The sequence below is a fragment of the Apus apus genome, chromosome 18 (assembly GCF_020740795.1).
Source record: "Apus apus isolate bApuApu2 chromosome 18, bApuApu2.pri.cur, whole genome shotgun sequence".
In the NCBI taxonomy this organism is placed as follows: Eukaryota; Metazoa; Chordata; class Aves; order Apodiformes; family Apodidae; genus Apus; species Apus apus.
In genome coordinates this window covers 3,367,246-3,390,026 of record NC_067299.1, presented here as the reverse complement: position 1 = coordinate 3,390,026, position 22,781 = coordinate 3,367,246, and the positions used below count along the sequence as shown (strand labels likewise).

The window sequence follows — 22,781 nt, the reverse complement described above, 5'->3', positions numbered from 1 at the left end:
GTATTTAATTCTATCATTTTCAGTACCCTAACAGGGAGTCACTAAGGAGAAAAGCCCTTGTCTAAAAATCAGTTTCAACATTAACAGGGAACAGTGAGGATAATTGTAAACTACTTATTGTCAGCATTCCCTTCCCCAAGCTCCTTAAAAGTAATCCACAGCTTAAGTATTAAAATACTGTGCATGCCAACTACCAGTAGCAGCCCAATTCCCTTGAGCATAGTGTCTAATTGATTCACAAGATTCTTTCATGATTTTTCATTGTGGAAAAAAGTACATTTAAATTTTCTTTGTTTCCCCAGAGTGGTTGATCTGTTGTGGAAAGAATCCACAAGATATCCTCTTGAGATCGTGGCTTTAAAAGAATGTGTATGCATTGAATGAGAGTAGTATAGTTTGTGTTGAAAAACCACATGAAGATGTATTTATGTCAAGTATGATAAGATACTATCATTTTCCCCATAGTTTTCCCAGTTAACTTTTAGTCAGAGAGAGAATGAAGGAAGTAGGAGAGAACAGGAAGGAACAAGAGTAAGGTCACAGTGCTGCCCCAAGTAGCTCTCAGAAAGGGTGTTTTGCTGCCCATTTGTGTTTTAAGAGTGTAAATGCTGCAGCTGTTCCACAGGGGGTGATATTGTGGCAAGGCAAAGCCCTCCTGCTATCACTGGCTGGCTAATATTGAACTCTTGATTCTAGGAGTCAGATTTTCTGAGTACCTGTTGAGTCCCCAGCATTGAAAGGTTTCATGTTACTGACTTTTTTTTTTTTTTTCCAATTAGTCACCTCCCTTGCAATAGATCTTTATGCTCCCAGAAAACAGATACATGTCACCCCATCTTAAACCTACAGGTCTTACAGCACTTGCCTTCACAGGACATTTTACACAAACTTTGTGAGGGAAAAATAATGCTTAACAGATCAGTGTTACTGTCTCTCATTCTGCCCTACAAAAGAATGGAAATCTGCAATCACATACAATTCCAGCTGAATTCAAAGGGATGCACATTGCTTTTTAAAGGCTGCTTTTCTGTTTTCACAATATTTCAACCTAAGTATCATGCCAGATGAAAAATAATCTTTTAATATGCATGTCAGCATTTCCCCACAATAAACACAGGAGTATATTCAGTCAGTTCTGTGAACAATTTAGGCTTTTTAAATAATTACACCTGAATTTCACCAAATTGTGCCTTGCTTTATAGATTATATTAAAACAATATTGTCTATTTCATACTATTTCTTTAGCTATTCTTACTCTGAGAGGTGAGAAGTAAGGGACTTTGAAGATCAGCAAAAGTCTGGATTGAGCTTGTGTTTACCAAGCTAATGAGACATGCACACTGTGCTGTATCCCAACTAGTAACAAACATTTTCAGATTCAGAGACTGCAGCTTACAGAATTAAAAAAGGTAATTGAAGAGCAGTCAGGAGTATGCTATCTCCAGCAATATTTTCTCTGATAAAATGCTCTCCTCATTCCTCCACTCAAAGTTCAATTTGTTCTAGGACCATATCTGTGTGCTGCTACACACATGTATGAAGAGCTTTTCACACTATTGAATAGCACTTGCAAATATTTAAAAATTAGGCTCATAAACTGTGAGACAGATTGTTTTGAGCAGCTGAGCAACAGAGAAATGAATTAGCTTGCTAAGTGTTTGACTGTCACCTACCAGGAGACACCCTTGTGGAAAATCATTCCAGGAAAATAGTGAGATGTCACTTACCAGTTGGTGCAGCCCAGACTGCAGGGACAAGTCAGCCTTTTTTAGCACTATTGTTATGTACATTTGGATAATATACATGCCTGGAGATTTTATTCCCCAGAGATTCCTGCCATAAAAGAACAGTTCCATTCACAAAAGGATAGATAAGAGTTACTGGAGCCTCCATCACAAGTATATTCCCTGCAACTATGACACCGTGCAGCTTTTTCTTTTGCTGAGGCAAAACAAACAAACAAACTAACTAACTAACAAAGGGAGATGAGCCCAGTGTGCTGAAGGAACAGCATTTTTGTTGGGACTGCCAAAATTCCCTAATAGCCAGGCACCCTAATTATTTCCTGTCACCCCAAACTACATTTTCTGGACCCAATTCAAGCAGCTTTCTCCAGCTACAGTGCTGATGGCCTGAAACTCCTGCCTATCACAATGAGCAATGCTGCTCATGACACTCCTCAGCCTGTCTCTGCATTTGGCTTCCTCTCTATAGCTAGGCTTGGGAACTTGAATATCCTGCATTTGAGCAGCATTGCACAGAGCAGTGCTCATGGCTGACCTCTGGCTGGAGCTCACAAGGGCTACTCTAATACGTATATCAAGAGAATAAAAGCCTCATCGTTTGTCTCAGCTTCTACCCACTCCCCCTTGCCAAAGAAACAAAGCAACTTCCCTTCCTCCCTTATTATACTCTTTCACCACCTGATAGTGTGCTCACTTCCACCTGCATCTCTCCAATTCCTGCAGCTGTGGCCACTTCCTTAACTCAGGGGTGGGCTCAGTCACTAATGAGTTGAAATCAGTGCAGAAAAATCAGCTTCATGTAAGTGGCATCAGTATTTGACTTCAGGTCATAGTTATCTCTTCTCTTGGCAGTCACAGGAGACTGCATAAGCACATGATAATAAGAGATGGGAAGAAAGACTGTCACTCTTTTCCTGTATCTGTTTTTCCTGTATCTGGCTGCTCTTAGTGTCCCCTGCTCCTCTCAAGGCAAAAAGTAACAGTGCAAACCTACAAAAAGACCTTGACCAGTTAAACTCCGTCGACGACTTCTTGTCCCTGTCCTGGGTGTGTGTGCCACCTGCCAGTGCCACAAGGCACAGGCTACATGGTCAGTGGGGAGGCTCTCATGGGAATATAACCTTCTGAGGCTTCTAATGGCGGAAAAAATAAAACCAGTTCCAAGACCATGAGACAGGCACTTTTTACTTCTAGTGGTTCTCACTTTGCAGTCACCCAGGAGGCTACTGTGTCTCCTGCAAGAAACAACATGTAACTCCTCACCGAGGTCTTTCAAACCACGAACTGGGCTGCTCTGAGCCTCACAGCCCCAGCCAGCTCAGGGCTGTTCTCTATTTCAGCATGAGTTTGTACTCTTGGAAAATCTTCAGTTGTGGTGCACGGTTTCTGGTAATGCTCAGCAGTGCAGGGGAATTAAGCAATATGAAAATGCCCCAAGGAACACGCCACAAAGAAAGCCTGCCCTACCTATATGCTGCATTTTTTTTTGCTCAGTTCTGTACTGCCACTGTCTGACTCAAGCAGTTTTTGGAAGGTGACCACCAAAGCTGGTGAGGAACCTTCATGTTATAATAAATTCAGGTTGAACTAATTGTTTGGTCATTTGATTTTAAGAACATTGAACCTCCCTTTTAAAAAGGAAAATAATTTTATCTATCTTATCCATCTAAATCTGGGGCATATTTCTTTCCCCTTCCCCCTCCAAAGATCCAGTTAGACCTGTAAAAAATATAAGGGGAACAAAAATTCACCCACTGTCAGGTCATACACTGACACCTAAACTTTGTATCAACTGTAACAGCATATGAAATGCTCACTATCTGCAACAAAGTAAAGCCCCTGTGGGCCCCTTCTGATTTTTGTCAAACTCCTTCTGGGAAATATGTGAAGTAGAATTGAAGGTGAACATCTACGACCTGAAATCAATCCTCAGATACTTCAGTTCCCCAAAATAAGAGAGCTAAAACCTGCAGATCCCATATTATCTCTTCAGAATACATTTTCTGTCTCAATTTCAACCCATTATTCTGATTAAAGCCCCTCTTATTATGCAAATCATCTCCTCACTTTGTCAGTGCTTCAATTTTCTGTTACTCAGTGCTTAGCTAAGATACAGCTAACTGCTTCCATTTGTCCTTGCAAATCAGTCTCTTGAGAACCTTCTACCTATTTCCAGCCCTAAACTCCACTTCTCTATCTCTTTCTGGTAATGAAGGACATTGTCTTCCTTGGATTCTTCCTCTAAGCCAATTAAGCACTCTTGGCTTTCCCCCTCTGACTAACAGGAACTGAGGACATGATCCCTTTTCTCTAGGTGGTTCATTATCCACATTTTACTTTGGAATAAGAGGAACTGTCTGGGCTAAATTACTATGTCAGCTTGGAAACAAATTACTCTGACTGAGTGACATGACTTAAAACTGGCCAAGTGAGTAGGACACTTCTTTCTAGTTCCTGTAATGGGGAGTTGCTCTCACTGGTTGTGGAGCAGCCACCTGACATAGCAATTCCAGGTGACATGAGTTTGCATATCAACCTTCACGTGACTAAACTGTTGATTTTAAAGGCTGATTATAACAATGACTGAGAAGTACTGCTCTTGATGATGATGATGAATGAAAACCTTGGTGATTCTGTAAATGCCCTCGTCTCCTCTTGTCCACTCATTGCTTGCATATTGAAACAGGAAGTGTTACTAATAGTGGTGTAGCTCTGCCACAGCATCACAAACACACCAGAGAGGGAGAAGTCCAGTGAGGTCATTTGGTCATTTTCCCCTCTTTCCCAGAGAAACAGGGTAGTCCCCGCCAAGTCTTTTGAAATGCTTTGTACAGTGTAACATCCAATATAGGAGAAATTGTGTCCATGTTTTCTCTATGGAAACTATTCCAAAGCCAGAATTAATCCCAGTCTGCATGGGGTGGGTGATGGAAAGCACTTCAGAGTTCTGTGACCACACCCAGAATATTTATGCTGCATCTTGGCAGAGTTAGTTAAGATCTCCTCCTCTCAGGCCCTAGTAAATCTATGCCTGTTGCCTACTGGAGCAAGAAAGAGTTGCAAGAAGTATCCTTCACTGCAAGAAGATTCTCTCCAATGCACAAAAATATGCAGGCTGGTGTTTCATATCCAAGACACTGGCTGAGAGTGGGCTGCTCTGAACATCAGCTTGGCTGGGATTTTTCAAGTACATGGATTTTTTTTGCGTTTGGAAGATTTACTACAACAGTTTGTTCAAAAACGCTGTACAAAACTCCTGTTGATGGGATTCTAAAAACGCCAAGCAACAGAATCTAAATCCACTGGCTTTACTGGGTTGGCAGGATCCCCTGTGTTTTGTAGCACAGCAGCACTTGCTGGGCACACACCTTGTGGATTTTTGAGTACTGATGACTCCAGTGAAGATGCCTGACTAATGTGCTAGTAGGATACAGATGCCACAGAAGAGTGACAGGATTAGCTGGCACTTGGCAAAGGTAAATATGATTGTGCATAATTAATTTGATCAGAGGAAGCAAAGCAAGACAGTGGTGTCTGAGGGTTTTGCTGGGACAAGTGGGATATGGGGTAGCCCAGAGGGACTAGGCAGCAACCCTCCACAAGGCATGGGGGCCCTCTTGTGGGCCCTGGTGTCTTCTGTGAACCCCACTGAAAACTACCACGGTGCTGCCTGAGAAGAGATTAGCACTAATGTTTAATTAGGACAAGGGCTCTCCAGACTCCAAAGGCAGCTGTTGCAGAGAGCACGAGTGCACACAAACAACAGGCTGGGTGGCTCCAAGTTTCTCAGGTAGGATACACATTTTTCTCAACTAATGCAGAAATTAGTGGAGTTTGAAAGACACAACAGTTCAGTTTACATGGCTGACTATACATGTTCCAATGCTGGGCAATGCTGTTAAATACTGGCATCACATTTTTGCTTTTCCACATGTTCATCAGCCCATTTTCAAATCCCAGTGAAGTGCAGCCCAACTCACCTTCATCCAGCTCACTTCTTCTGCTGTCTCCCATCCCACACACATCTGCAGTCATTGCTAATTCCAGTTGTCATCCACAGACAGGAGGTGAGCACATCAACACCCTTCTCTTTTGCTTTTGAGCCAGTGAGGTTATTGGGAACTGATGTATATGCACAGTTGTTGAACCTGATCATTTCATATTAAGCACTTAATGTGGACACAAATTAATGTGACTAATTGTGAGAGGGCAGATTTTTACCACCTGCATGCCTCCAGGAATAACTTTGTACAGTGGGAAATAATTACACAAACTTCAAACTAAAACAACTCATTGAGTGCTGAAGACATAGATGCTGCAAGACCATGCAAAACACATCTGCCAAGGTGAGCAGAACATCCACCAAAACCACCCAAGTGAAGATAATCTATTGCAAAGCCACGGTCCTCCTCAGCAAGGGCAGATGTCTAGCAGTAGGAATAAAAGGTGCTGGTCCTAGCAAAGCTATTCTTGAAGCATAAATACTTCCTGACAAGCCACCTCTCTTCCCTGGGAGTTAGATGCAGCCCTGCACTGTGGGAGTGAATCTTAGTGCTCTCTGTCCATTCAGAACAAGTATTTCCCCCACAGGCATCCCACCCATTGCCCCTGAGCACAGACACACTTTCATTACCAAAAGCAATCCTATGCACCCAGGTGGAATGAAGATTAAGGAAGTAAACTGTGGCAAACAGCCCTGGCCTGCCGAGACTGAATAAATGTGTGTTTTTCTGGTCACCTCACTCCTACATTTATTATTAATAGTTTTAATAATAAATTACCTCACTGTCTCAGACTGTCTTTCTATTTAGCTCTTCTGGTGGTGCAGATGGACTGTCTCTTGCCATGTTCAGTGGACACCTTAATGAAGTCTTGAGTGGAACCCAGAGGGACTGTTACCAACTGTTTAGAGATGCACCTTTGTAATGGTATGAAACTTAACTTGCCTACTTTGAACATCTCTTGTGGTTTCCCCATCCAACAGAGACAAAACCTGTTGGACTTAAATTCTGATGTGGTTTTTTTTTAAGCAATTCTTTCAAATTCTTTGGCAATTTTCTCTGGTTGCACCCTACAAACTCTATGAAAATAAAATTACCTTTGTCCTGAATGATGTTAACAAAAGAAACAAGAATTATTAGCCCTCTAGATGGTGCTACTATTTCAAATAAAGCAGCTGGATGCTTGAAGACTTTGTTGGAATATATTGCTGTAATACCTTAGAAGGGAGCACTGTGAGAAATCCTGAGCCTAGGAAAAGAACTGACATAAAATAACCCTAACAGTGGTAGCAGGGAGGGGTTAGTGTGTATGTAAATGTACTAATTGCTTCTCTTTAAGAACAGTGAATGTTGCAGTACCTTGCTAAATGCAGAAAAATCACAGGTATTGATGAAAATTATCTTTCAAAGGCTGGCTCAATTTTCTATGTCTTTGATTTGCAGTTTTCCTAATAATTTGCAGCTGACCCATCCAGCACACCACTTCTCAAATTCCCTGACTCATATGCATGTTCCCTGACCACTGCCCTTGAATGTGTCACAGGCCAAGCATGACAGGTTTTCCCTGGCAAAGGCTGCACTCTGACCCAGTTTCACAGAAGCACTTTGGCACAACTGTCTTTCAAGTGCAACCACAGAAACACTGCACAGAAACACTGAAACCCATGGGAAAAAACCTTGATGGCTTAAAGGATAGTTGTATATGGACCATGTTTTGTGCATTAAAGGCTCTTAAGTCTAAGTGCTTTAGTGATACATAACAAGGAAAGAAGGTAAAATCATTTACCTTTTCTGCCTGACACAGGTCCAGCACTGAAACACTGGACCAGCAGTCTACAAGACAAATCTTCTTACCCTTAGTTCCTTCCTGTCCAGCCACTTTTCATCAGGGGGCCAAAGTTTCTCCTATTCTTTTCTCTCTTTAGTTTCAGCATATCTGCCTATGTTCTCTCTCAGATACTTCTCCTGATTCTCTCTGTTAGTCCAGCCAGATGGATTTGCAGCACCAGGTTTCTTTCCTCCTGTTGTTGCTGTCAAAGTCAAGAAAAAACCCTTTGATTTCAAGATTATTATTGTTATACATTATTATACATTTGACCTTCGAAACATATATTCTCTATAACCAGCACCTCTTACTTTGTGCAAAGTTCATCTGTTAACTAAATAAATGTCAAATTTGGGATCTTGTTAAGCCTTCAGTCTCAGTAAAAATAACTGTGAATTCTGGAGTTTACTCTGACAATGTAAGAGAAACATTTATTTCACTCATTTTGACTATTCAACCTTTAAAATTTCACAGAGTATATTTGTTCTTGTGTTATGAGAAAAGAATAACAACATCTCTAGCTCATTCATTATTTTGTATTCTTTCACTGTATCCCCATTTATTTATCTCCTTTCAAGAAACCCTCCTCACAGGAACATGTGTCTGGGCTTTTGATGATTTTTATTGCTCTTTTATGAGTTATTCTCCTGTTTCACACTTCTGTTATTTTTATGTTATCAACAGCATATCCACCATCACACCAACCTGCAAAGCTTAGTGAAGCTCCTGTTAGTTAACAATGCAAATGGCAGCTCAGATCTGGATGAGGACTGGAAAAAAATATGCACTAAAAAAAAAAACACGGGGGGGGCTAGCCACCTTACAAAAAGCTGTGACCTGTGGGGAGTTTTCAATGTATTTATTTATAAAACAAACCAGCAAAAAAACCTCAACTATGGGAACTGTTTCTAACACTTCATGAGACAGCCTAGATGCAAATATCTAGCCAAGGAAATACAAACCAAGTAGAACAGTTTCTTGCAGATTCAAATTGAAAACAACCATGAAGACATAAGTTTAAACAACAAGTAGTTTATTTAGGATACTTAATAAATCCTTGCACACAGTAATTTCCTAAGTCATCTGACCTTTTTTCATAAATCCCTGTTCTTATGAATTATGTGCTCTAATTGCCCTGCTTGTGAGGACTCACAAAGGCAACTAGAATTAACCTTCTCAAAAAGAAAATAAGATTAGACTGACTTTGGAATTGATTCCTTCAGTGTCTCAGAATCTTCTGGCTCATAGTAAGGTTCCAAAATAGGCCTCAATTTGACTTCTTCGTGTAGTTTTTGAGTCTCTTCTCTCCTGCTTCCATCTCTTAAAAGTGGAACCAACGTTTTCCAGTTTTTCCCTGAAACTAAAATACAAGGAATGGTTAATTTTTTTTTCTCCTGCACAGAAACAGAAGAAAATATACAATTTCTTTAAATAGGAAGCTGATGAAGGAAGAAGAAAGATGCAGGAAGAAAGGGGTTTGTGTTGGTTTTGTTTTTTTTTTTCCTCTCTATACTTTTCCATGAGTTTTCCATATTTCAACTGTAAGCTCAGCAAAGACTGATCATATGAGTTGGGAACCTCCAAAGCAGCTTCTTGGCTACTTGGCTGCCATGGCACCCTATCCCATCTCCTCAGGATATACACATATTATCTGCCTTGTAAAGTCTACAATCAGAATGATGAATCTATGGGGCTTCTATTTCAGACAGTAGAACTGCTATGGAATCATGAGCCCACTTAATCCTTTACATTTTGTGCTGACTGAAAAGCCATTCACCAAGCTACTGCCATTAAGTGCATAAACTCACTGCTCTCTAACAATTCATTGATATTGCTTCATCACCAGTGTGTAGCCCATACTAGGATTTAGGCCCCTGAAGCCCTCACCTCTGCCAGGCTTAATAGAAAAACTGAGATTTCGTTTGAGGTCCCCAGAGTATCCAGGGTCTTCATTGATTATGCCCAGGTTGGTATTCCACGTGGACCAGTTCACTTCATCTACCCTGGGGAGAGAACAATAAAAAAAACAGCTATTCTAAGGATCATCAGACAACTCCAGGATGAGTTTATATCACAAATTGCCAGCTCTCAAGCCTCAGGTTTGACCCACAAAACACTGACTACTATAAGCAGTGTTCATGCACTACTTTTCAGAGTACTCCCAGGGGAAAGTTTTGCTTCCCATTACCAGATCCCTTAATGTTGTTTCTCTCTAAAAGATTGTTCAATTGACAAATAAAACAGGTTACCTAAAGCACCACCTGTAATCATCCTGGCCATCAGGTGTCACCCCCACCAAGACTTTCTTCCCAGAGCGGAACGAGCGCCTCACACAGTTCAAGTAGCTGTTTTCAATATCCAAGATGGTGATGGCTCTCTACCAGGTAGAAGAAAACAGACCACTGAGAAGCTGCCATTTCAAAGTCATACAAATCCTGAATTCTGCCTTTACTTTAAAAACCTTGAGATCTATCCTTGTCACCATCCTAGACCATGCATTGTGACCATCTCTGAAGCATCACCCTCTGTGAATATGTCATTAAAAATGCTGAATTTCTGCCCTGTAATTAGAACTATGAAGTTCCCTTTCTTACCTCAAACAAAAACTGATGTGCTTTTGAGAGGCTGGTAAAGATTGTTTTTCCCTTTGCATAATCCCTGTCTTCATTGTCTGATAATTCTAATTATAAAAGTACTTAAACTCTGAACATCTGTGGAACACTAGAAACATCTGCTCAGGCAAAACATCAAATACGCATGGAAAAGGAATTAATACACTTTTTTTAGGAACTGTGCAGGAGAACCAGAAAGAAGCAGTGACCTGTTATTTAGAAACATGTCAGTTCCTAGAGATCTGAAATTTCTTAGGATTCCCCACCCCCTTGGCTAGCAGCCTCACAGAACCAGTGTACCTGGAGTTTCCAGATGCTCTTGCTCTCCTGTGCAATTTTGCTCACAGTTTCCCCCATCAGTGCGATGAGCATGTTGAGCAGGAGGATGTAGGTAAGGATGACATAGAGAACCAAAAGGATGACAAACACAGACTTGAACCTGTAGTTCTCTGTGAACTCCAAGTCCCCCATCCCAATAGTGAACTTGAAGAGCTCCAAGCAGGTGTAATACAGACTATTGTAGGACGTGCGGCCTCGTTTCGTGTGGCAGCATCGGGCGTATTCAGAACTATTTGTGTCTTGCCCCTCGTTGTCATCTTCAATTAAAGTCACCACAGCTATTGGAAAAGAGGATAAAAATGTAGGATAAAACCACAATTTGAGCTCATCATTCCATTGCAAGCAATGAAAATGAGCATAAAGGCAAGACCTGTTATCTTGATGGTGCTTTGTCTCCAGTGCTCTAAGAAAATATTCCCCATCACTGACTCCCTCAGATAGTCTTGCCTCAGCTTTACCCATATAAAACAAGATGACTGGTTTTCCATTCAGCTTTGCAAAACCATTTGACACCCAGAGATGAAAAGCTGTATGAAATTACTATACATAATTATTACGATGATTTTCTTTTTCGTAATTAGTTTAATTTGTTGGTTATTACCTGGAAATAGCAAGTCTCAGCCACTTGAAAAATAACATTTTCTGAGATCTTTTAAGAAAACAAAAAGTAACTCCAAGTATGAAATTACCTGTAGAAAATCCCAAGAGGAATACTAGATAGACAAACATGAAGCGACATAAATCTCTAAGGATCATCTGCAACATGGAAACAGAGTATTTTTATATTGCTAAAACTTGCATATACACTGCAACAAAAGCTGTTGAAAATACTGCTTCAGCTCAAGAAGGTGTTTGCTGTAACTTGCTGTTCATGCATCCTGCTGAGATAACCAACTTCAGTACAGAAAACGTTTGCCTGCTATTCACACAACAGTTTGCACACACATGCAAGATACATGCATGACAAATAGCTTCATCTTTGTGACTTTAAATCACATTAAGACAGTTGTATCTTTCTCCCCCTCCTAGGCTAGCTGGCTACATCAGCTAGAGAGGTTTATTAGCCAGCTGCTGCCTATTAGCTAATTGCTCTGCTTGGTAACACTTATACTACACCTAAAAAAGTTTCCAACTGGTAGAAAAGCTGTGCCATTCCACGCCAGAGCAGCCTGCACTGTTCTCAGTCTCCTTTCATTCATGATTCATGCCCATCCAACTGTAGCTATTTTGAAGCATGGCAGGTAATAATATTAATATTAATAATAACAACGATGACAATAATTTTAAAGTCTTTTTATAAAATTTATGGATGAGGAACAGGAGTTTTTTTTCTGCACAACTTAAATTGCATCACTTCACTCAAAAAATAATGGCCCAGTATAGCTGAGTGGCATGAGACTTCCCAGAGGCATCATGGAGGTAGATATGGTGACTTATCTCCTAGAAATGGGGCTGTTGGCAACACCTTCCTGAGGCCTTTCTGGCCACTGGACTGACCTTTGCAATCATGACAGAGTAAATGCCCATCTGCTGGAAGCCACGGGTGTAGTACAGCATGTTAGCCCAGCCCAGTGCCAAGGAGAAGACCATGGAAGCCACGTAGAGTTCCTGGCCACAGAAGTACAGCACCACAGAACTCAGGAGAAGCAAGGAGTGAACAAAGCTGAAAGACAAGCATGGTCTGAGTGCAGAGTACTGAGCTGGCCACAGCTGTGGGAACAGGGGAGCCCCAGGAGGTACACACAGCGGAATGAGGAATTTTCCAAAACACAGAGGAGCTCTGGCTGACACTTCCACTCTTCATTCTTTCCCTTCTCAAGTCCTACAGTTCCTCTTGCAAACTCCTCAATTTCCCCACATACAAACTCCTATAGTCTCATCTCTGCCCTTTCTTGTGACTAGAGGGAAGAAAAGTTCTTGAAAACACTAATTTCTTCAGCATTCCCTCTCTTTCCATTAATCTATGAAATTGCCCTGTTAGCTGCACCCCAGCTGGGAAGAGAAAAGGCCCAAATTATTGAGAGACAAAGCTCCCTTTAGGAATGGGAGGATTTCTGCACATCCAAGGAATACATTTGTTTGCAAGCCCAACTGGGAGATCTATTCCTAACTGCTGCATGACACAATCACTGAACTTGTAGACACTTCATTTCCTTTAGCCCCAAAGGAGATTACAGATCCAGACCCATTTTCTTCAAGTGCTAGGATATCCACTGGCAAGTATTTTGGAAGGAGCCAGGAAAATCTAGCAAAGCATCTACCTATTACAAGTGGCTTCAGCCAAAGCAACAGATCTCACACACTAATTTGTTTCATGTTGAAATGTAATCAAAGATACTGGAGCTTACAAAAGAACCTCACTGTAGCTGTCAACTATCAGTGTCTTGAATGACGGGCGCCTCTGCATGAAATACTGTATCTGGAGAGAAAAAGAAAAAGGAATAAAGGCCAGGTTTGTATCCAAGGAGGACTTAAGTATCCCATGGAATGTATTAACTAAGTAATGATACCCATACCAGGGAGGTGATGCCTGTAGAGCATCTCACATGAACAGCTCAAGCACAACACTGGCACAAGATCCAGGGAAGACTCTTCCAGTAAAACGAGACTTCTTGGTGTCTCTTTTGGAGACAACAACTTATTCAGCCCCTGGTTTGAGGACCTGTCATTCACTGTGCACTCTCCATTGGCTGCCAAGAGGATGCAGGGACTTTAGGCTAAGACAGATAACCTTTGAGAGAGGCCTGGCTTTTTGCAATACCCCATTCTTAAGCTTTGGCCAGGCTCATTGACTACTAAAGACAGTTCTTTCTTATACAATAGATAAAACTGTATCTTAGCCTGTGGGCTCATTAACAACTTGAGAACTCCTAATTAAGCCAAAGATTTATAGCTATTGACTAAAACATGGACTATCCTAGCAGCTAATGCTAATGAATAGGAAAGGCATGTTTGGTTTCCTCCTACATCTACCCAAACAGCAAAAAGGAAAAAGTTTAAGCTATCTTACCCCTCTGATAAAAAAATAGAGACCTCCTAGTACACTCAGGATCTCTCCAGTCACTCGAAAATATTCCCCTGTGGTGTGACCAAAAGCAAAGGGAGGCTGTAAAAGACAAGGAGACAGATGTTCAAGTGGAACTGGAGATAGGAAAGACCTGGCCTTGCCAGCAGCTGAAAGCAACTACATTTCTGGGGTAACAGGCTACGTTTCTGAAGCTTTTGCAGCAAGGGGGCAAGATTGGGAAGGAAGGAGGGTCAAAGTCTCCCTGCTACCTTCAGGAAGGAGGAAAATTTTGATGTTGGGAACACACATGTAAATGGGAGGCAGATCTGGGATATCATGCACTGGGTGGTTCATTTGAGATGAGTAACACACCTTTTCACTCTGTACAGGTCTGTAGTAAGCAGCTGCAGTGAGGATGATGATGTGCATGGTATAGACAAAGAAGTTGAAGTAAAATAAGTGTTTGACAAACCGATCCCACTTGTCTTGCAGCAGCCTGTTAAGGGGCTCCACCAGCAGCATCTCATGACGGTTCTGAGCAGAAGGAGAAAGAGGAAAAGCTTGATGGGACCAGTATGTACTGGGCTTTGAAAACAGTAAATGATACTCATCTTGGGTACCGTAATATAAAAAAGACATCAAGCTATTGGAGAGTGCCCAAAGGAGAGCCACAAGGATGGTGAAGGGTCTGGAAGGGATGACTTATGAGGAGTGGCTGAGGTCACTTGGATTCAGCTTGGAGAAGAGGAGGCTGAGGGGTGACCTCACTGCACCCCATCTCTTCCTCATGAGGGGAAGAGATGGGGCAGGTCCTAATCTCTTCACTCCTGTGATCTGTGACAGGAATCTGGGAAATGGCAGGAAACTGGATCAGGGAAGGTTGAGGTTGGATATCAGGAAAAGGTTTTTCACTCAGAGGGTGGTCAAGCACTGGAACAAGCTCCCCAGAGGAGTGGTGACAGCACCAAGCCTGCCTGAGTTCAAGAAGTATTTGGATGCTCTCAGGCACATTCAGTCCCTGGTGTGATTTTTTGGGCTGCCCTACACAGGGACAGGAGTGGGACTCGATGATCCTGATGGGTCCCTTCTAACTCAGCATATTCTATGATTCTATGAATCAGCAAATGTTCCCTCTAGTACCCTTAAATTCAGGAAGGGAGATTATTGTTTTCTAGAAATGAGAGAAAAGATGCACTGTGTGGAAAATGAAGCTCTTCCTCAGCAGTGCCTCAGCCTGGGAAAAAAATGCCAAGGAGGTGCATACTCACTGGTGTTTCACTACTGTAGGCAATAATCTCAAGCACTGAATTTTTCTCACAGGTGTCCACACAGGACAGGTCATAGAGAGATGAGTGGACAGGTCCATAAGCCCATTCAGTGAACTTCCGAGACAAGTGTCTGCACTCGGGATCTTTGATCTCCCGTCTGAGGATGTATGCAAAAATCTAATTGCAAAACAACAACACAACAAACACTTCAGTACTAATGGACTTCTAGTTCCTCAGTATCTCCACAAGACCAGATGGCTAATTTTTCCCTAGTTTAACTGTGCTGAAGTCAAACCACTGGAGCACTGCAGAGATCAAAGTCTGAAGTAAACAAAATTCATTTTCTCGCTGGGTGCTGGGGGATGAGAAATACAAACACTGCTTACAACTTGCCACTGTCTATTTCAAAACTGCAAGAGAAAACCAGAGATGTATGATACACATCTCTGAGCAGTCATTTGGAATGGGGACTGCTGGAAGGAGAGTTTTATCATTCAGTCAAAAGTAGAAGGCCTCTAATAGTCCAGATGATAGCAGAGACCCTCTTTCCGTTTCCATCCAGGCTGCCTTGCACACCAGTGGTAGATCAATAACGCCAGCTGGGCACAGACACACACACTTCACAGCCTTTAAGGACTATGCAGTTTTGCATGTTAAAATGCAGCATCAATTCTTCTTAATTAAAACCTCCAGTGACAAGGAGTGGCAAAATCTGTCCTGCATAAATGTTTAGCATGCACTCTGTAACTTGACACAGTGATGAGACAATTAAACACATTTGCTCACCTACCCCTATCTTCCCTGTTTTGGCTGCCAGAGTTAATGGAGTCAGCCCCTTCTTGTTGGCAAGTTCTTCCAGCTTTAGGATTGGATTAATCTTGGCACCAAGGATCAATATGCTATTGTACATCTTGGTAACAAACTTGGTATTATCTTTAGTATTATCTGCAATCTCCACCAGTGTGTGCAGGACCATATTGCCCATGGAGTCCTCAGCAGTGATGTTGGCTGCATGGTAGGGGTTCTCCAGGAGGAACTTCACAATGCAGAGTTGGTTGGTGCAGGCAGCCAGGGACAAAGGCAGCTCCCCTGCAGGCAAACAATAGGAATGAGTGGTCAGGAAGCCTTTGACTACACATTCATAAACAGAGCAAAGATCTTGTTTTTGTCTTTCACCATGAGAAGAAGTGACTTTCTCTGTCTGATACAGCACCAACACATGTGGTAGCTGTTAGAATAATATTTTCTTTGCTTTAACTGCACCACAGAAACATGGCTGCTTAAAAAAAGCACTCACAGGACAACCAGTAGAAGGTTAGAACCTTTCCAAGAATACAGTGCCCAGAAAACCAAGGGATGCAGACACCAAGCTCACACTCAACACCATCAACTACCAACTGTGTTTCTTTATAATCTCAGCCTTTGGGAGTAAATATTTTGACTAAAGGGTGGAACAGCCCATCTGGTACTTCAGAGCCTCCAGTCCCACGAAAACAGGATTATTAAGCAGCTTGCACTTGGGACAATGCTAGCATAACAATCAATAAAGTCCATACTGTGCTCATCCCTACCAAAATAAAAGCCAGGTTTCCCTTTGATTTTCCTGAAGAACTCTCCACAGGCTCTTGCATGAACATCTGCTCCATTCTGGACCAAGAGCTTCACCAGGTACATGTTCCGTCTCTCAATGGCGATGTGAAGAGCAGTCTGGCCTACAGAGACACCCAGCAGAGAGAAACCTTCACCATTTAGCACAGAATGAGAGCTGTCAGGCACCAAAACTCATTCAGCTCCATGTCAGGTGGTGGAACTAAAATATTTGCAGACTAAAAAGAATTGAACAAAAAAAAGATGGCACAGACAGCAAATGCAAGTCCCCTGAACTTGCTATTAAATCAGTGTATATAAAAAATGGCAGAATACTGCACCTAACACTAACAGTGCATTCAAGCTCAGGAAATCACACACTGGATCTTTGGGGTGCTGCATCCTCAAGCATAAGGCCTCAAGCAGAAGACTGAGAGCCCTGCCTAATCTTATCTGCATTTTTACTGCCAAGAACATTCACTGTAGCAGCTGTTTCTCTTACCCTTGTAGTAGTTGTCAGTATATTCTGCATTCACAAACTCTTTCAGAGTTCCAGTTTTCCTTGCAATATCCAGCAGCAAGGGAATGGTATCGTTTTTCCCATCATGTAGATTCAGCATGGCTTTCAGTAAGCAGGTTTTCCCAGTTTCTGGCTCTGTAACACAAAAGACTGCATTTATCTAGAAGTGACTACAAACCTACCATCCACTCCCAGGCAAGCAGGAATTAATGGGGTTCTTTTCAAAAGACAAGAAAACTCATTCAGGGTTTCACAGAAAATTTCAGCTGAATTCTCCTGTAACCTTCCAATCAATTGCCCAATTATTAGGGCAGCAATGGCTATTAGAGGACCTCCTGCAGACACTGAACACAATTATGGCTTTTTGGTTTAATCTCAGGAACACTACTAGAAGAGGGCAACTTGAAGTATGTGACACTGAAGGGTACCTTTGAACTCATCATCTGTGAGATGTTTCAAGGTTCTCTGAAGGTAGAGCAGCAGATCATCCAGGTCCTTTGTGTTGCCTTGGGCTACAGCATCAAAGATTCTTCGGCGATCATAAAATTTGAAAGGTTTTTCTGGACAGCCTGTGATGGAATCTGTAGACAGGTGCCTAACAAGGGTAAATTTCAGTTACTTAAAGTCAGATACTTAGCAGGCTTTTTATAAACTACCTGAACACTATTTTTCCTTTGCTTGTGTGAAGCAATAAGCACTACAGATTAGTACAGAAGGATCCACAAAGTCTACAAGATCAACAAAGGCTGCAACAAACTGTCCTGATAAAATCTCTGCTGCTGAAAAGTTGAGAACAAGACTTCAAAGCAGCACTGAAACATGGCAGTGTAACTGCAGGCCTGGGAGCCAGGCCATCCCATGCTCTCATTTTCAGTGATGTCCATTCCCTGAAGAGTCTCAAGCAAATGAATTAAGGTCTATCACAAATTTGGGGCAAAATATCCATGGCTTGAATTTTCAGAGATGTCAAGAGACAACAGCTGTTGTCACTTTCAGATGCAACACTCCTTATTTTGGCATAGAAAATAGTGAAACTGAAAAAATGGGCACACCCACAGAGAGAATAAATGCTGCTCTTGGAAGCACAGTCTGCAGCTGTCAAACTGTTCACTATAAACAAATCTTACAAGGTGAACTTACTTGCGAAGTTTCCTCCTCTCCAAATTGGCATGAAATTTGATAAGAGAAGGTGCCACCAGGTGATCTATCTGGTAAAATGAGTCCATGGGAGCCATGTCCTTGTCACTATCCCCCATCACAAACCGCCCACGTCTTGCAAAGATGTTACTTTTGGGTGGCTGCACCTTGGTGCCCAGTGTACCCTGGAGACTGTCGGGCACTTCCAGCATGGAATCCTCCCCATCCATGGGTTCATCTGTCACATCAGATTCCTCCATGTCAGAACTGCCAAATTTCTTCATCTTCCCAAGAATGGAAGACATGATGAGCAGGCAGTCTGTGAGGAACCACACAAACACAAAGTCAGCATTTTATGGAGTCATAAGTCTCCTTATGCTTAGGGCTACGCTCCAGAAACAGCAGGGAACTGGATTGGTTGCTCTCATCCCAGCAGAGATACAGATGGGCACATATTCTCCAAGCCCAGAGTTGGAGCAGTTTAGTAGGTCATGACCTCCATGCTTTTTGTTACTGTCCCCACTGCCCATTTCAGAATGAAGACAGCAAGCCAGAGTGTCCCAGAGAGACTGCAGAGCCACTTCTGCTTAAAACTAGTGCCTCATCCTCCTCCAGTCGTTGTTAAAGCCTGAACAACCTCAAACCTGAACCATCTCTGCTTTTCTTCTCTAATTTCTAACCGTTTTGTGCCACAATACATTATCAGGATTGTATCAGGCTTGTGCCATAGCAGAATCTCCATGATGCTGAGCACAGAGGGCTTCCTGCAGATAGGAAAATTATCACTCACTGGCTTTACCAGTGGTAGATGAAAATTGGTGTATGTGATTCTTGGGAGATTAGTGCCACCTCAAACATGAGACAGGGAGAGAGGGAAGGGCTACCACAGATAAGAGATGACTTAACATCTGATCTACAACCACAAAGAATTTGACACAAGTTAACAGATACACTATAGTGGAAGCAGAGAAGGCTTTTTTTTTTCTTCCCTTTTCTTATCAAACTTTTAACATTGGTCTTCATGGCACCGAATGCAAAATATTCTGGAACTCCAGCAGTGGAGACAGGAATGCATCAAATTTGAACTGCTGCATAGCTGGCTTTTGGGGAACTGAACAACCATAGGAACATCCTCAAAAATCCTAGATTGCTTGGAATTCTTCTGGCTTTGAGCACAGGAGTGTTACTAAAGCTTTAAAAAGCCTTCAATTATAAACCAAATTACAGTGGTCAGTAGTGTCTGTATATTCAGTGTGAAAGCAACATCATCATCGTGGTTCCACGTCATTTCTCATCCCAAAAATATTTAGAAGGGTTGTTTTCAAATCTACATTGCACATTAAAGCTGGATTTTCAGTTCTATGGGACTAGCTAATATTTACATTAAGGGTCACTTACAGTTTTCTGTGCAAGTAGGATAGGGAAAAAAATGTTGTCAGGCATTTGCATTTTCTAGAATTTTGTATGATATACCTATAAAGAAAACATCAATTTGCAAACTTGCAAATTTAGGGTTACAGGGAGCAGAACAGCCTCATTCAAGTGAAATACTAATGACTGAGCTTAACTCACTGTGTTCTCAGAGCTCACCTTTACAGGTTCTGTATGTCCTTAGAATCACTCTGAAAGAATAACATAGTATCTTATTAACTTCATTGTTCTGTAAATAAAAAATTACATACAGAAAAATATTTCCATTTGCAATATGAAGCTAAATATACAGAAGAACAGTTACTTCAGGAAAAAGTTATAAAAATAGTTTTAGAGAAAATACACTGTGAATACATCCATGTATAATTTTTTGGGGTCTTATTTAATGTAAATGTGGATTGAGCCAAAAACATCAGAGATGACTATGGAAAATGGAATAACTTTTTTTCCACAGAATAGGTGTAATATTAAATCCACACAATAGACTTAATCCTAGCAATTTGCTCAAACCTGTTTTAGTCATTATATGTGCTTTCATTTCTAAACCCTGTTGGTAATACCTTTGATAATGAAGACAAAGACATTTCCTCATAAGTATAAATCTGCAAGGGAAATAACCTTCAAAATTCTGTGGAAGGATTCTTGAAAAAAATAGAATCTATCCTAAAAAAATGCATGATCTACTTGAGCTCTTTGAATCCCATGTACATTGTAGTTTGACACAATAAATGAGGAAAGGAAATATTTTTGATAGAATATCTAACCACATCACAACTTCTAATAAATACCAAAGGGAGATTAAAAGTAACTGTCAACCACCTTATTCAAACATACATGCAGAACTTACAAATATTGCAAAACTTCTGTCTTCTGCAGAACAGTCCAGCCTCAGTAAACACCTTCTCATATACAGGAATTTGCTGCTGGATATTCCTCCTCCAAGCTGCCTGGACTGAAAAGACCTCAGAATTTGCTTCTCCACTTCATTTGTCTGCAGAAATGTTCTATGTGTCTGTTGATTTTTAGAATCAAGTGAATTTCACTAGAAGAACAGGGAATAAAGTAATAAGATCATTAAGAACAATTCTGGAACCAGAAGCATCAGTAGCTTCTATTCCCAGGAGATTAGCAAAGCTTTTTACAAGAATTGCAGTAAGTTGCTGCTTTTTTTCCATCCCCCTTAATTGCATTTAGTAATGGATACTTTTCTCCAGATTTCCTCTTTGTAAATACACTCAGGCTTGAAAAAAAAACAAACCCAAAGCACCAGATGTTTGTTTCTGTGGGTCATAGTTCCATTTCAATTTCCAAAACTTTGTAAAATATGCCAGAGCTTTTCTCTGAGATCAGTCATCTGCCTGGACATCTTTCTTGGGTGGCTGCTTTAAAACCCCATCAAGCATTTTAAAGATAAACTGATTCTGAACAGAGTTGAGATAGAAGCAATGACAGAAAGTCCTAAGGCCATTCTATCATCCCATGTTCCTACTGTGTTTTATTTAGATAATATATATATGAAACAGTCAGCTTTTAAATATTAATGTCATAAGGAAAAAAAAAAATTCTTATCTAATCCAGGATGGATCTAACACCCTGAAAATTAAGAACTGTGTGATATATAGTTAAATATATCATTTACATGAGACCTGTTTACCAAAAAACTAATCTAGAGAAACAGCTTTTCTACCAGGCTGAGCTGACAGGCTGTAGCTGTTAGGCTAGAAGCAAGCCCCAGACCTGTAGGTCCTCAGGTTTTGAGCTAGATCATGACATTATTCAAGGAGATCATCTGGTTTGTTTTGCAGAAGGTTACTGTCTTTCCAGTCTTGCCATCATCCTACCTATGTATGAATAAAAGAATAATATACTTGCCTGTTTAATAGCAAACTAATTATACTACTGAAAACACCCTACAGCATTGCACTCAAGAGAAATAAAATGCCCATTTATTAATGCATAAGTATAGATTACCAGTAAGCCAGGTCCTTAGCTGGTGCTCCTTCTGCTTTGCTGAGCAGAGTATCTCGTTCAGCATCACAACTAACTCCATTATTTCCAATTCAGAGACTCTGCTTTGAAAACTATATGGATCAGTAGAGGGTCTCCCTTATTCTGCCTCCAGCTTCTTGTTGGTCCTTCTCTCTCTTCTCCTATTCCAGGCTTCTTTCAGCCTTACTGTGCTCTGATGTACACACTTCAGGAGCTTTCTGCTATTATCTGAGTTTTGATGCCTCCTCCACCAGCCTCCTTGACCTGTATTTCTTTTGAAGATGTTATTTCCTTCTTACCACCAGCACTCTCTTGCTTTTTGCAACAGTTGTTGGATGTATCGTGTTCCATCTCGGCAGAGACCTGGTGTAAAGGTATAAAAAGCTCAGGAGATATGGATGCTTATCAAAACAGGCCAGTAACCAACAGGAAGGAATTTAGTCCTTTTTCTTGGGCCTGCATCCAACAAGCTGCATGGGTTTATCTGCAACTTCCGTGCTTGAGAGTGATTTTACCAATTAAGAGCCCTCTCCACCACTGCAAATGGAAAAACATCAGCACATGCTAGGGATCTGGAAGATGGTACTTTCCAGATACAGCTCTTTCCATGGAGTTATGCAACAAAAATGAAAGCAGATCTGCTGATGCAAAAATATTTTATAATAGAAGGGAAAACTACATATAACAAACTAAGACTTTTACAAAACCTTTAATCTAGCCTACACTTTCTCTGTAATTCCTATATATGCCAATAGTTCCCTAAACACAGCATGGAATAGATGTGTGGAGGGAGATGGAAATTAATTAATCTCTGTAATTAAGATTGCAGAACAGCTTTCTCACAAAAAAAATGAGTCAGTCCTGATGTTGCTAATGTGCAACATAGGAATACACTTCCATATTTCAGCTGAACTACATGCTTCTAAGTAATAAAATTGTATCTAGTTAACATGAAACTATCTTACCTCCTTCCCATTCTCATTTGAGAAAAAAAGGTGTACATCCATCTTGGTTTAGACAGATAAAGTAGAAATGTTTCACCTTAAAATACATAGTAGGGGGGGAAATAAATTTTAAGAGCATAACACAGGGGATAAAAACTTGGACATTTTAAGGGAGTTTGCAAGAACAATACCTAACATTAAAAACAGATGAGAATCCAGCCTGCCAGGTGCTCTGCTAAAGCTCAATTTGACACTATACACAAAGGGTTGAATCAGACACACTTTTGGATCAAATACACCAAAATAGCATGAACAAATTATTTTTGTGCATCATGTCTCAAAATGCTAATTGTGTTTGGGCTTAAAAGAGAAATCA

General features: G+C 41.1%; 1 protein-coding gene across 1 annotated transcript; it reads right to left on the bottom strand.

The window, feature by feature from the left end:
* Nucleotides 1-8,583: 8,583 nt before the first annotated feature.
* TRPV1 (transient receptor potential cation channel subfamily V member 1) lies at nucleotides 8,584-22,470 on the bottom strand. The gene is made up of 18 exons (XM_051636120.1): nucleotides 21,444-22,470; nucleotides 20,320-20,514; nucleotides 19,632-19,663; nucleotides 18,045-18,360; nucleotides 17,333-17,499; nucleotides 16,887-17,039; nucleotides 16,369-16,509; nucleotides 15,588-15,886; nucleotides 14,798-14,974; nucleotides 13,902-14,063; nucleotides 13,533-13,628; nucleotides 12,871-12,941; nucleotides 12,020-12,185; nucleotides 11,212-11,278; nucleotides 10,484-10,800; nucleotides 9,821-9,948; nucleotides 9,459-9,574; nucleotides 8,584-8,931 (listed from the first exon to the last, which is right to left on the bottom strand). The coding sequence occupies exons 4-18, from the start codon at nucleotides 18,344-18,346 to the stop codon at nucleotides 8,765-8,767; spliced, it is 2,529 nt and encodes an 842-aa protein (XP_051492080.1). The 5' UTR covers nucleotides 18,347-18,360; nucleotides 19,632-19,663; nucleotides 20,320-20,514; nucleotides 21,444-22,470; the 3' UTR covers nucleotides 8,584-8,764.
* Nucleotides 22,471-22,781: the final 311 nt, after the last annotated feature.

Excerpts from the sequence above, each read along its gene's own strand:
- TRPV1 (XM_051636120.1), bottom strand. The coding sequence starts at position 18,346 with ATGTCTTCCATTCTTGGGAAGATGAAGAAATTTGGCAGTTCTGACATG. Across the intron at positions 14,064-14,797 it reads CCTACAGTAGTGAAACACCA|AACCGTCATGAGATGCTGCT; the intron begins GTGAGTATGCAC and ends CCTTCTGCTCAG. Across the intron at positions 12,186-12,870 it reads AGCTACAGTGAGGTTCTTTT|CTTTGTTCACTCCTTGCTTC; the intron begins GTAAGCTCCAGT and ends CTTGTCTTTCAG.